Here is a 15,599-nt window from a genome sequence, read left to right as displayed (position 1 = left end):
GGAAATCGCAATGCATTTCGGAAAACCTCGTGCTTGAACAAAGGTCTTGTCTGTTAAACCACAGTCATTGATTTTGATGATACATTTATTCTGCTGGAGCAGGTTCTCTTTTCTTGAACAGCTGTTCTCTTCAATACCACGAATACTCAGGCCAAGGAACCTTCCACTCAGCGTAGAGTTAAAAGGCACCACATGGATTCCCAGGGGGCCACCGCCTCCAGAAAATTCTACTTTCTTTGTCAAATCACTTAGAGTGCTTTCTGAATCCTTGTCTGGTGGTCCTGGAGACTCTGTTCTTACATTGTCTGTGGGTGCCCCATTTGCTACTGTTACGATTTGCTTCACATGCAGGTTCCTGTTAGCGGGATCATCAGGCTGAGATGCACCTTGCTGTAACTGGGCAGGTGGTACAAGAGCTGGGTCACTGCTTCACCGTACTAAAAGTGGCATGCTGGCTTTCAGTGCTGAGGGGGTAACTTCAATTGCTCCTGTAATAGGCTGAAGAGCCACAAACTGCGCTGCGAACTCACTCTCAAATGTGTCCGGACTCTGTCTGTCACTCACATTGCCAACGGTGACTTCACCTGCACGCTGCACCTCATGCTCTTCCGTCATGTGTGCATATTTAAATTCATGCCAGTTGAGCCGGATTTTGCGAAGCCAATCGCGGCCCAGAAGACTGGGCCCACTGCCCTTAGCTATCACCAGCCTGGCTTACAGACAAGCTGGATGAACTCAGCAGGTCGGGCAGCATCCGTTGAAATGGATTTTTCAACGAATGCTGCCCGACCTGCTGAGTTCATCCAGCTTGTTTGTACGTGTTGATTTGACCACAGCATCTGCAGTGTACTTTGTGTTTACCAGCCTGGCTTCAGCCTTTTGGCCCCCGGCCGAAATATCCACATATAACACCCCTAAATGAGGTATGGGCTGCCCCATATAGGTCCTGAGTTGGAGCTTAGCTGGTCTGATGGGAGGCAGGTTGGATCCCCGTGTCCTCCTGTAGGTCTCTTCACTAATGACCGATGCAGTAGCCCCTGAATCAATCTCGAACTTAATGTCCTTTCCCTTGACAGTGACCGTGGCATAATATGGTTCAGGTGGTCCCTCATCCATTTCCACCCCAAACATGTTGTAGGCACACGCTGCCTCTTCGTCTGCTTCTCCTAGGTGGTGTGTGGCTGCCTGAGTCTGTTGAGCTTTCCCCTGCCCAGGTTTAACCTTACCCTTTATGCTCCTGCACTTTTTAACTAAATGTCCCTTCTTGCTACAAGCATGGCAGACAGTATCTTTGAATCTACGAACATTTGCATAGTGCGTTCCTCCACACCGAAAACATTCCACCCACTTTTCCTGCCTACCAGTCTCCCTCCTGACGTGGAGCACTGCCGCTGACTGCGACCCCCCCCCCCCCCACCCCATATCCTTTCTGTATATCCTTGGCATTATTAGCAGCCAACTCCATGCTTTGAGCAATCTCTAGGGCTGTCTTGAAAGTCAACGGTACGGTTTCCCCCAACAAACGGCGTTGTACGGCGGCATTATTAATGCCACATACTAATCTATCACGGAGCATGTCATCCAATTCGGCTCCGAAATCGCAATGCTCCGGCAGCTGCCAAAGCTCGGCCACAAAATCGCCCACAGACTGACCTGGCTTCCGGACATGGCTGTGAAACTTGAACCATTGAACTATCACCGAACGCTTTGGATTGTGGTGGTTCCCCACGAGCTTGACCAGTTCGTCGTATGGAATTTCTCCCGGTTTCTGCGGCATAGCTAAGTTCCATATCAGCTTGTACGTCTTTGCCCCACACACGCTCAGGAGAATAGACTGCTTCTTAGCCTCCTCAGTAATTCCATTAGCACAGAAAAAGTGGCCCAACCTTTCCTCGTACTCTGGCCACTCCTCAGTTTGCTCGTTGAACACACTGACCGTGCCAAACATAGCCATCGAACACAAGGCTCCTCGCCCGCTCACAGCTCCTGAATGAAAATGGGGCCGACCCGTCCACAAAACCAGTTTACCTGATCGCCAAAAATATGTGGTAACTTCTAGTTTACAAAAAGACCACTCGACAACTTGATGGCCAAAAGAACATCTTTATCTGGGACGGCAAATGATATTTACAATACAGAGGCTTCCAGGTACCTCGTGCGGCATGGGTGGAGGAACGATATACAATGCATACTGGGAGTAAAAAGAGTGGAAGTAAAGATCCTGCCTCTGGCTACAAACAGCTTCCCGATTAGTATTAACTTACTTTTAATAATATTCACATTACAACACGTATGAAGAGCGTTTGAAGGCTCTGGGTGTGTCCTCACTGGAATTTGGAAGCATGAGGGGAAATCTTATTGAAGCCTATGGAATATTGATGGAGTGTATGTGAAGAGGATGGTTCCTGTAGTGGGTGAGTCTAGGAGCAGAGGACACAGCCTCAGTACAGAGGGATGTCAATTTAAAACTAAGATGTCTTTAGCCAGAGGGTGGTGAATCCATGGAATCCATTGCCTCAGATGGCTGTGGAGGCCAAGTCATTGAGTATATTAAAAGCAGAGGTTGATAGGTTCTTAGTTAATCAGGGTGTCAAAGGTTATGGGGTGAAGGCCGGAGAATGGGGTTGAGAGGAATAATAAGTCAGTCATGATGGAATGGTGGAGCAGATATGATGGGTGAATGGCCTGATTCTGCCCCTATGTCTTTTGGTGTTATTATCCCATGGGTTACCACTATGCTAAATTGATGAAGTTATTGGTGAAGTTATTAGTGTCTCTCTTTTGTATTTGTACAAAACAAAACCAAAACTTCTGCTGCTGCCCTCTAACTTGTTCTCACCTTCAGATGTCAAGGTGGTGAAAGTAATGCTTCTTGTTTCATATCTGTATTTTCCCTTCTCTTTCCCAATCTCTCTTTCTCCATTTCAGGGGAGAGACTCATCATCCATATCCGTTACAAGCTCACAGACTCCCACAGCTATCTCGACTACACCTTCTCACACCCTGCTCCTGGTAAGGACTTCTTTTTCATTCTCCCATTTTTTTCCTCACTCTCCATTGTATCCATCCTGATGATGAGGTTCTCCCCACCAGTGCTAACAATATGTCTTCTACTTTTCTCTAGCTTTGGCTTTCAACTATGTATTTCCCTCACTTCTGCCATCAACCCCTCTCCTCCCAATCAAAACATGAATAAGGCTTCTCTCATTATCATCTTCCACCCCACCAGCCTCCACGTTCAATGGATCATCTTCTGTGGTTTCCACCATCTTCAATAAAATTCTGCCACCGGTAACGTCTTCCCCACCTTTCCTCTTTCAGCATTGTAAATCCTTAGTGTCCGTCAGCCACTCTCCTTTTTACAGCACTTTCCTTTGCAATTGCAGAAGAGGCAACACCTATCGATTTACCTCGTGCCTCCCTACTCTACAGGGACCCAAACACTACTTCCAGTTGAAGCAGCAATTTACCTTCACTTCTTCAAATCCATTGGCGCTCACAATATGGTTTATACTATATGTTGAAACCAAATGCAGATCAGGTGACCAATTTGCATGACACCTTTATTCTATCCACTTTAAGCTTCCAGTTGCTTGTCACTTGAATTCTCCAGTCTACTTTCATTCTGGCCTCCTACGCTCTCCCAATAAAATCTAAACTAACCTCAAAGAACAACACCTGGGCATGTTGCAGCTCATGGGGTTTAATAACCAAGTCAGCAATTTCAGATAAACTTGTTGTGAATCAGAACTGGCTAGTTCTGATTTTAGGTCATCCATCATAACACAGGTTTTCGCTCTCCACAGATGTTGCCTGATCTGCTCGATGTTTGCAGTATTCTCTTTTGTCTCAGACTTTCAGCAGCTACCATGTTACTCTCACAGTTCCAAAATGTTCTTTTGTTCTTTATTCTTTAACTCCCTGTTCATCTATGAACGCAATCATGGAAAAACTCCTTTGTTCTCTCCAATCTCCCCTCTCTCCAACCTAAAACATATGTTATCGCTCATCTCCAGTTCTGTTGGTGCAACTGACCTAACATATTAACTCACATCCCATAATTTCATGCCCTGTAAGTCAGAGATGATAAATCTAATTCAATTCACTCTTCACAGATGCTGCCTGCCTCGTAGAGTATTTACTGTGCTTTCTGTCTTTATTTCAAACATTAGCAAATTTTCGACTTTCAGATAAAACTTTAGCATGACTTTCAATTCCCTCCCCTAAGCCCACAGCTGTTTCTTCCTTGTGTAACTAATAGGGCAGTTGGGTCCACACCAGGTGAACTGGGACAGGTACAGCCAGCAGGTTTTCTTTCCAAAATGCTGAGAAATCTGAGGATGTCTGCAGGTTTCCCATTGCACTCTGTGAGGTGACATGGACTTTACTCATAACCAAGGCAAAAATCTGTCTTGTGAGTGATGAGCAAACCTGCTGGCTTTTAGGCAGGAGATTGAGGTCAATGTCTGATTATTTTCCTTGCAATTTTTCTATTTACTCAAGTTATGTGGTGTCTGGAAAAATCAAGTGCAGTGTGTAAAGAAAACTACAAGCAGAATGTGAATCTTCTTCCTCTGTTGACTATATAACAGTAATAACATGTCTGGGAATTTTTCAGTCTGTATCTAAACCATATTGAGCTGACGTACCTTAAAGATGGTGATAATTAACTAATTCAGATGCCTTTTTAAAATTAATACAAGGATATTTTCATTATTGTTAAAGTATTAAAAGGTTTTTTTGCTGACAAAGGATATTGAAGACTTGGGTTTCAACCTAAGTGAGCTATTTCAAGTTCTCTTGATAATGATATATACTGGGAAAAAAGAAAAAATATATATAGAGGAATAACCTAAGTGTGTGTGTATATATATATATACACACACAGAAAGAGAGAGAGAGGGACGGAAGAGTTTATTTTTTGGTTCTAGCAAACATCACATTACCAAAGAACAAAAATCTTTTTAAAGTATACTGGACTCTGTTATGTAAAATGATGCTACAGAGGATTATCGTTAAACAGATGGAATTCTTCCATAATTAGTTGTAAAATTGCTAATACTGATGTTGATTGCCATCTCAAAGCTTCTTCTCTGTCCTATTAACCAAAGTCTTTGTTTTACTGCAAACCCAGAAAAAAAATCCAAAATTGAAGTGTCGTATTTCAGGATCCTTCTCAACCTGGTCCACTGCCTAACCTGTGCGGTCACTAATGGTTAAACTGTGAAATGAAAAGTATATTGACACACTGTGTACATGAAGACTGCTTTTATTTCCACAGACTGTAAGTGTCTGAAGATTCTCCACAAGGACATATAAGCCATGTTCATACTGTTTCCTATAATTGTATTAATGTTCAAGTTGGGCTTGACCATCAGTGCAAGGTATCTGACAAGCTCCTATGACTTCTTCAGTCTAAGACTATCACAGCTGCCTAACCTTTTTCACAGTTCCCCGTGACCTGGTGGGTGAATCTTGAGGATACAATCTGTCCCCTTCTCATTGACTTCTCCATCCTGGGCCATCACTAGCTATTAATAAAAACCATGTCAGCATAAGGAGTTTAGTGGAGATCTCTAAAGCTCTCTTTGCAGTACTCCAGTATCCATGAAAAGGGTCTCCTAATGCATATTCATCAACATCTTCTAACACAACTGAGCAAATAGACTAACAGGGTGCTTCTCTGTGGTTAAGAAAACATATGGTGCATTGGCCTTCAACAATCGTGGGATTGAGTTTAAGAGCTGAGGGGTAATGTTGCAGCTATATAGGACCCTGGTCAGGCCCCACTTGGAGTACTGTGCTCAGTTCTGGTCGCCTCACTACAGGAAGGATGTGGAAGCCATATAAAGGGTGCAGAGGAGATTTACAAGGATGTTGCCTGGATTAGGGAGCATGCCTTATGAGAATAGGTTGAGTGAACTCAATCTTTTCTCCTTGGAGCGACGGAGGATGAGAGGTGACTTGATAGAGGTGTACAAGATAATGAGAGGCATTGATCGTATGGATAGTCAGAGGCTTTTTCCCAGGGCTGAAATGGCTAGCACAAGAGGGCATAGTTTTAAGGTGCTTGGAAGTAGGTACAGAGGAGGTGTCAGGGGTAAGTTTTTTATGCAGAGAGTGGTGAGTGCATGGACTGGGCTGCTGGCGGTGGTGGTGGAGGAGAAAACAATAGGGTCTTTGAAGAGACTCCTGGATGGATACATGGAGCTTAGAAAATTAGAGGGCTATGGGTAAAGCCTAGGTAGTTCTAAGGTAGGGACATGTTTGGCCCTGCTTTGTGGGCCGAAGGGCCTGTATTGCACTGTATGTTTTCTATGTTTCTGTAAAGAGGAAAACCATGAAAATACAATCAAAGAGTAAGATGAGAAGGGTGAGAAGGAAGAAGGAGAAGAGGAGGAAGAGCCTGGCTACTATCGGACACCATAACACATAGGAGAAGCAGGTCATACAGGAAAGGGAGGTCATTTGATTAATTTGCCAGACAATGTCTGATAGACAAACTTCCTTTACATGCCAAGTTTCAGTGGCATGCATCGTTAGAACCAGAACCATGGTGATGTTAGGAGGCTTGGGACACGTTGCAAGATCCTTTATCACTTGTCCATTCCCCATCAGTGGACCATACTGAGTGTGGCAATTAGTTTTATTTTACAGAAATGTACAAGAGCTGGGCATGGGGCTTATTTTCTCCGAGTGTTACCTCTGCCAACAAAGCTGAAGCCTGGGCCACGCACTCACACTCACACACCCATCACAATGTGAAGTGTATCTCGAGCTTCAAGCTAGTCAGCTCACACATCTGCTGCCTTTAACATCATCATTACCCTGCAGTTGGAAACCATCCCTGAAGAACAACAGCTTCTTCCATTAACCAGTGTGGCAAGTGGCAACTGGGCAGAATACTTTGAGCATTGACATTAACTCACAGAACATATTTTGTCATGAACACTTCCACAGCTTGGGGCCGAAGACAGCTGGCATAATAGCAGCCCCCAGTCGCTGAGTCATAAGGGCAAAAACCGAGTCCATAAATGGAAGATTATTTGAATTCAGTGGTTCACGGGCTCGTTCAATGCAATAGTTTTGGAGCTACCTGATGGATTAAACTAAATATTGACCTTCCTTTGACGGGGTTGCTTGATCCTGGGAGACAGAGAGGGAGGCACACCACACCACTCAGAGAGGCTCACAAAATGTTTGAGGCCTTCACTGTTATCAAGGGGCAGCCAACACTAATGTCTGAAAGTCTTAACTTTGTCTGGGAATAAGGCTACATTGATGGGGAAGAATTGGGAGTGAATCCATACTGGTATATGCTGCAATGTTCATGCTTCCATCCTTCGACCCATCTCGTCAATGATATGGCATGCTGTCCTCTGGTGCTGACTGTGCTGAATCAGCATGGTGTGCCCGTGGCTTTCTAATGGCTGCTCTGGCTTCCTCCCACATCCCATTGATTGCTTGGCTAATTGGGCACTCTAGGTAGATCTGGGTGGCAGAACCTGTGGCAGGGACTGGCCCGTGACCTAGCCTAGTGTGTGGCCCCATCTGGCCTCTTTCTGAGTTGTAACAAAATATAGAATAAGGTAAAGAGAAGCATTAGGGTCTAGTTTCTCTGTCTCTTCATGTAGAGTTATAACTTCAAACAACTCTTTGTTCTGCGGTAACTGTAAATGTCTCAGATTTTACATGCCTCCGTTGCTTTATAAATGTTTTAGCTGTGCTCAACTAGACCTGGTAGAAGCTTGACTAAATATCAAGGACAAGAGGTCAAGGTCATGGTTGATGCACAGGGGCTTGCATTTCCAATGAGGGAGGTCAATCTTCAGAACGCTCATGTGGTGGGGAGGAATTATAATGAGGCTGCCCTCATGGCCAAGTCACACTCTGTTAATGTGCTGTATCTCCAAATAATTAAAAATAAAAACAAGTCCTAGAGTTATAGAGATGTACAACTGGGAAACAAGCTATCTGGCCCACCCTGCCCATGCTGACAAGTATAAATCCCATCTTCCATCCCTTGCCCCATAACCTTCAATGCCAAGGCAGTACAGGTGCACCTTTTGATAATTCTAAAATGCTGTTGGCTACCCTGCTTCCAACTGTCTCCGAGGCAGTGTATATCACATATTCACTGCTCTGTGCTTGTAAGAACTTCCCCTCAGAACCACACTAAATCTCTTCCCCATTCCCTAAATCTATATCCCCTAGTTTTATTCACATATAAAATGGGGAAAGGTTTTCTGCAGTTCACTCTATCTATACCTGTCATAATTATGTATGTATCAAACTTGTCCCCCTTTAACCTTGCCCACTCCTCGGAAAGAAGACCTAGTTTTTCCCAGTCTCTCCTCGTAACTGAAGACATTCCATCTCAGGCAATGTTCTGGTAAATCTCCCCTGCACCATCCCTGACACAACCACAGCCTTTTGATAGTGTGGTGAGCAAATTGCATGCAGTACTCTGGCAGAGGAGTGATCAAAGTTTCAGCAAGTTGGAGCATAACCTCTCCCCTTCTGCATTCGGCATCTAACTAATGAAGGTCAGAGTTCCATGTTCCCTCTTAATAATAACAATAACAAATACTTTATTGATGTCGAGTGGGAAATCCTTTCATTACAGCAGCAACAGTTAAAAACATACTTAGCAGTGTGCAGACTTAACTTATTATAAAGTACAAAATAATAATATACACAACAATAATTTACCAATGTGCAATGATAATGTATGAAATAATAAAGCAGAGACTATTGTACTCTGATGTGTGTTCTCCTGTCACACAGAGATGAACTGTTGTAAATGTTTATTGCATTTGGTGGGAAAGATTTTCTGTAACGATCCTTGTGACAGCGGAGCTCAGTGAGTCTGTTCGACACGGTGTTCCACTGCTTATGCAGTGGGTCATGGAGAGGATGTGCCAGGTTGTCCATAATGGATAGCACTTTCTGTAATATCCTTCTCTCCACCACCAACTCAAAGGAGTCTGGATTGTAGCCAAGGATGGATCGAGCCTTTTTGATGAGTTTATCTACCCGTGCTGCCTCTTTCAGAGTTATTTGGACTTGGTACACCAAGGTCTCTTTGTTCCTGAAAACTCCCAGGAACCTACCATACAGGGTGTATGCCCAAGCCTTAATAGTTCTCTCAAAAGCATCATCTCATATTTATATCCATCTGCCGGTTCTTGGCCAATTTCACCAAAACATTGATATCGTGCTGCAGCCTTGCCAGCCTCCAAACTGTCAATAAACTCTACCAACCTTCTAGTCATCTCTGAAGTTACTGATCATGGCACCTACATTATAGCAAAATCATTTACAAACAAATCTTCTGGTAAGATGGCGGCATGCACGTTGCAGTGGCCTCTCTGGGGCGAAACAAAGGTGTAATTGTTCATCCTTTACATCTTTTTTTATGATCACAAGATAAGAACATCAAATACTGCAGGTCTACCACACTAGTGAGTTGCTGGATAGTGATGGAGCTGGACTTGTTGTGTACCGCGTGGTCGCTTGGATTTTTTTGCGTACTGTTGTTGGGCAGGGGGTGCAGCCCAGTCCAACAAATGGGGCAAAGGATTGTTTTGGATGCTCTTCTGGTGATTGCAAGACCCTGTCGGATGTCGGTAATGTAGAATGCTACAAGTCCATTTCATTGGCTCATTTCCGAGACCGACACAGCATCGCCTCAGTTATTGCGTGGACCAGGCTGTCGCTGCGGTGCCGCCTGTCGCAGCCACCCAGGCGAGGAGACACCGGAGGCGGTGTGGGAGAGAGCAGAGGCTCCTGTGGGTGTGCTGGAATATGTGCTGGGTTGGGGGCTGGTTCCTTCCTTTGGTGCCGCCCCCCAGTGGTCACTTGGTGGATTGCGTCCACCTGCAGCTGCACTTGCACATGGCAAGGAACTACTCTACGTTAGTTCTTACCGAGACGTGGCTCCAGGACAACATCCCGTGCACAACCAATCTTCAGGCCATGCCATTCAGGGACTTGGGTATATTATTTTTGTAACCGTATGTGTTTCTGCTATCATAACTATATACCTGTGACTGCTGGCACTGTGTTTTGCACCTTGGCTCCAGAGGAATAATATTTCGTTTAGCTGTATTCACATGTTTCGTTAAATGACAATTAAACTTGAAATTGAACTTGACATCACAGTAATGATCACCATGGAACACCACTGGTTACCAGCTTCCAATCAGAAAAACAACTCTCTACTATTATCCTCTCGGAGCTAATCCCAATGGGGGACCTATTGCCAAATGAACGTAGGATTCATTTCACCAACTTGCATTGCAGTCCTTAGGTCCGAAACTTTTGAACTAGTCTGCCACGTGGGACCCTGTCAAAAGCTTGATTGAAGTTCGTGTGAACTATATCTACTGTACTAAGCTCATCAGCACTCCTTGAAACTTCTTCAATCTATTTTATCAGATCAATTAATGAACAGACATCTTAATCCACACAGTGACGTTTGGATCTGTTGCTTGATATGACAACAATACTGGCTGCACATTCCTTTTGAGATTTCTGTTCATCAAGGCAGGCATCAATTTTAGAATGAGAATCAGAATTAATAGTATGAATCAAAAATCTTTCAACGAAGTTCCGCATTCCCCAGATATTGGCCTGACACTGGTTCCTGCTTTCCGAGTCTGATTCAAAAATTCTCTTATTGAGGTTTAAGGAATTCCTTACTTCCACCCAACCCTGCGATATCCTAGTTTATTCAAAGATTTAAAGTACATCTATTATCAAAGTATGTGTGCAGTATACGACCCTGAGATTCGGCTTCCCACAGACAGCCACAAAACAAAGAGACACCATGGAACCCACTCGAAGAAAACATCAGTCAACACACAAAAGAAAAGAACAATTCGCGCACATGGCAAAAAGCAAGTGAATAACACACAGAATATTAAACGTCAAACCACAGAGCCTTGAAACAGTCTGAGGATGTTGAATTTAGTTCAGTTCAGTTCAATTTGGTGCTGTGGCGCTCATTGATTGCCGACCGCAGACCCAGTCCACTCTGATCAAAATCGTGGAAAACAGCAATAAGCAGAAACCAGAAACACATCATAACGTGAGCTGCACAGTCCGATCCACAAACCGCGCCGATCAAACCTCGCCCAAGGTCCAAGACTCCAGCAGCAGCGAGTGAGAGGGAGAGGGAAAATGGTCAAATGCAGGCAGACGGCACTGAACACCGTCCTTTCCCTACTGATTTCAGTCTTGCTCGATGCTTTCATCAGCAAGATCGGTGAGAAATGGAGTTGATTCCTCTCTGTCTCCCGGCCTCTTGGCCTCCAGGCCGCACACTCCGCTCCAAACCTTGCCGGACTCCCTCGGATCCAGCAAAGAGCCAGACCAGCCCAAAGACACACCATTCAAATGTTAATCACAGCTTCGAATCACACGCACCGTATTTGAAAGAAGTAGTTCCGTGAACTGTCTGAAGGAAGTCTCCTTTGCTTGCACTGTTCGCTGGGACCATCTTGTCAGAATTATATGAGAATAACTGAAGTTACCTTATAATAACTACCCAATTGTTGTACCTTTCAGTAGTTTGTTTCCATTTCCTTCTGTTTTCTTCACATATTTGATAACCTTTCAGAGGCTTAGTGGCTACTCTATTGTTCCTTAATGTATGCATATGAATTTTATCAGTGAACTGTATATATAAATGAGTGAAAATAGTTGTATGTGCATGATTTCATGTGACATCCCAACATTGGTTAAATAATTTACAGTATCATTTTAATTTTGGATCCCTCCACTATACAGGAAGAATCCAAATATGGTTAAATATGACCTTTAAAAATGGTATTAATTTTAATTTGGTGGGATTGCGGTTTGCCTCAGGAGCTTGGGTGGAGACGAGCTGTGCGAATGCTGACTGTAAATCTGTTTCTTTGCAGTTACTTTGTTTGTTTTTGTAACTTCACATTGCTCTTGTGTTGCTCTGTGTGGTACCAGGCGGTTCTTCTGTTACGTGTCCCTCAATTTTTGTTGCTTTGCCGCCTGCTGGCCCTGAATCCAGGAACGTTCACGGCCGCGCTGTCAGAAGTGGCAAGTATATAATCCATCTGAGCTTCCTCATAATTATGCCTCCATCGTGGAAGCTAGTTCAATTCACCTCACACATAATTACGAGATAGCAGAATGCACTTGACGTAGGAAAGGCTATGAGACTAGGCAATACCCCAGCTGCAGTACCCATGCACAAGTACAGATGAACCTCTGGCCAAGCAGATCTAGTAGAGTTACCACTGGAAAGTTGCTCAGGTATGTCCTGGTCACAAAAAGCAGGACAAATCCAATCTGGCTAACTACAGCTCTGTCAGTCAACGCAACATGCACAAAATGCTGGAGGAACTCAGCAAGTCAGGTAGCATCTATGGAAATGAATTTTGGGCTGAGACCCTTCTTCAGGACTGAAAAGGAAGGGGGAAGATGCCAGAATAAAAAGGTGGGGGGAGGGGAAGGAGGATAGCTAGAAGGTGATAGGTCAAGCCAGGTGGATTAGAAAGATTAAGGGCTGGAGGAATCTAAAAAGAGAGGAGAGTGGATCATAGGAGAAAGGGAAGGAGGAGGGGACCCAACTCTATCCATCAACGCTCTGTCATTAGTAAAGTCATGGAAAGTGTTTTCAAAGGTGCTATCAAGTTACACAAACTCACCAATAATCTGCTCACTTGCTGGGTTGTGCCTGGATCAGTCTGTTTCAAACTCATCGCAGACTTGGAACAAAGAGCTGAATTCTGGAACTGAGGTGAGAGTGACTACCCTTGATATTGAGGCAACATTGAACTCAGAGTCATACCAAGGAGGTCTTGTAAAACCCAAGGTTAATGGGCAACTATATTTCAATGGTTGGAATTACATCTCGCACAACGGAAAATAGCTGTGTTTGTTGGAGATCAACCATTCCAGCCCCAGAACATCAATATAAGACTTCCTCAGATCAGTGCCCCTGATTTAACACTTTCAACTCCTTCTTTGCTGATCCTCTTTCCATAATAAAGTCAGAAATAGGGATGTCTGTTGATGATATTGTACATTTAATTCCACATGCAATTCCTCAGTGTATAAAGCACTCCATGCCTGCAATGGACAATATTCAGGCATGGGCCAATAAGTGATGAATAAGACTTTTGCCATAAAATAGTGAGATAATGACCAACACAAACGAGACAAAAACTGCAGCCAGCTGATTTTGACATTCAGAGGCATTACCATGATTGAGACTCTCACCATCAGTATGCTGAGGGTTAGCAGTGGTCAGAAACTCCAATGGACCAGGCACTATAAATACTGGGGCTGGATGAAGAGATGAGAAGCTGAGCAGGTCGAGCACTCTCTGATGACCAAGAGAGTTTTTTCCGCCATTAATAAACCACAAATTAGGAGTGTGATGGAATATTCTCCACTTGCAGCTCTAACTATTCTCAAGGTGCTCAGGACAATGTGGCTCAGTGGGTTTCTTCTGTTATACCAGAACTGGAGCAGATGGGCATTGGGAGGGAGAGGCTGGAATATGAATAAAATAAGACTGGAAGAGGAAGTTCAGCTACTGTTGTCCTTACTAACCTATATCAAAAAAGATGAGTGTTACTTCCCATGGCCACTTCCCAACTTTGACCCATTTTACTAACCTTTATTCTTTAATTGAAAGTGGCATCATGTGCAATGGTCAATGTAATGTTTTCTGCCAAAACTGCAAGACTTTCTGTCTTATTATTATAATCAGGGGTACTGTTAAGATCGACTAAACATAATGCACATGTCAGTGAAAAGAACAAATGCATTGATGAATGTATCCATTCGTGAATGCCAAATGTCTCCTCTTGTTTTTTTATGAAAGACCTGCTGTTCACTTAGGGCTGGTCTTAAGTACGTGCTTGCACTGGAGATGGGGCAGAGAAGATTTATTGGGTTGGTTTCTGGGAGCAAGAGGTTGAGCAGGTTGAGTCTGTGCTGTTTGGAGCACGGTAAAATGAGACATGATCTTGTTAATTCAAGTTTTACAGTTGGAATTGGTTTATTATTGTCACATGTACCAAGATACATTGAAATGCTTGTCTTGCATACTGTTCAAACAGATCAAATCATAACAAGATAAAATCAAATTAAGGCTGCAAAATAGAGTGTAACAGCGAAAGAGAAATTATAGTGCAGGTAAACAATAGAGTACAAGATATCTTGCTCATCAGTCAGATTCAGAACTGTAAAGAACTCTACAATCTACCTCGTTATGGCTTTGCATGTTTTTTGTCAGCCTGCACTGCACCTTCGCTGTAACTGTAAACCTTTATTCTGCATTCTGTTATTGCTCTCACTGGGACTATCGCAATGCACTGATGGGATGAAATATCTGTATGGATGATGTGCAAATCAAAGTTTTTTTCACTCTTCCTCAGTACCTGTGACAATAATAAATCAGTTTGTCAGTTTACCCTGTGGTGAACTGCAGAAGGACGTCGACTCAGTCAGCTCCACCATCGCACAAGCCTCCCCACCATTGAGGCAGTGCCTCAAGAAGGTAGCATCCATCACTAAGCCCCCTCACCATCTGGGACATGCCCTCTCCTCATTACTACCACTCAATCAAGAATTACAGGAGACTGAAGACGCACACTCAATGATTAGGAAACAGGATTTGAACCTATGAAAACTACCTTGTTATATTTGTGCACTACTTATTTAATTTTGTAATTTATACTTCTATATCTTTGCTCTGTACTGCTGTCACAAAGCAACAAAATTTCATATTATATATGTCAAATTTGTTGTCATTTAACTATATACAAGTATATAATGTATATAACCATATAATGTATGTAGAAATGAGACAACGATTCTCCAGACACCCCCATCGTCATCAGTGATCACTCATAGTCGAGTATGATTCTTCTCCTGGTGGTTGATCTGGTCACTTGTGGCCCTTGAGATGACTGAAGAGGACGATCCGTGATCCACAAGTCCTATTGCAATGTTGGCAGGTGTAGGCCATTGGGGTGGTGGTGGATGTAGCTGGTTGGGCCTTTCCTGGTCTCAGTAGCACGGTGGAGGTATTCTTCGAGCTGTGCTGTCATCTCCAGCTTTTCCTATCCTCTGCTAGTTTCTCCCATCCATTCAGGTTGATGTGACACTTCTTCAGGTGGGTCTTGATTTCGTCTTTGAACTGCTTTTTCTGCCCTCCAGGAGTGCGCTTTGCATCCTTGAGTTGGCCAAACAGGAGTTGTTTAGGGAGGCGGGAGTCAGGCACATGGAAGATGTGGCTGACCCATTGCGATTGGTGTTAAGTCACGATTGTGGCTATGGAGTTAATGTTAGCTTCCTCCAGGATGCTGGATTTACTATGCTGTTCTTCCAGCTAACTCTCAGAATCTTTCAGAGGCAGCTTTGATGGCAAGTTTCTAGGGATTTCACGTGCCTGCTGTATATCATCCATGACTTCACTCCACGTAGCAAGATTGGGAGGGCTATAGCTTTATAGACCAGAAGCTTAGTGTTGGTCTTGATATCCTGGTCTTCAAAAATCCTTTTTCTCAGCCTGTCAAAGGCTCCACTCACACAGCCTGTTCTGC

General features: G+C 43.8%; 1 protein-coding gene across 3 annotated transcripts in view; it reads left to right on the top strand.

The window, feature by feature from the left end:
- LOC140714687 (platelet-derived growth factor subunit A-like) overlaps positions 1 to 15,599 on the top strand; it is an 86,830-nt gene that overhangs the window by 5,326 nt on the left and 65,905 nt on the right. For 2 of the 3 annotated variants that reach the window (XM_073026145.1, XM_073026143.1), the window contains exon 2: positions 2,929 to 3,012. The exons of the other annotated variant lie outside the window; for it this stretch is intronic. In XM_073026145.1, the coding sequence (XP_072882246.1) occupies positions 2,929 to 3,012 (84 nt within the window). The remainder of the gene's footprint in view (positions 1 to 2,928; positions 3,013 to 15,599) is intronic. 3 annotated transcript variants of the gene reach the window in all.

The sequence above is a fragment of the Hemitrygon akajei genome, chromosome 22 (assembly GCF_048418815.1).
Source record: "Hemitrygon akajei chromosome 22, sHemAka1.3, whole genome shotgun sequence".
NCBI lineage: Eukaryota > Metazoa > Chordata > Chondrichthyes > Myliobatiformes > Dasyatidae > Hemitrygon > Hemitrygon akajei.
This window is presented reverse-complemented; position numbering and strand designations above follow the sequence as displayed.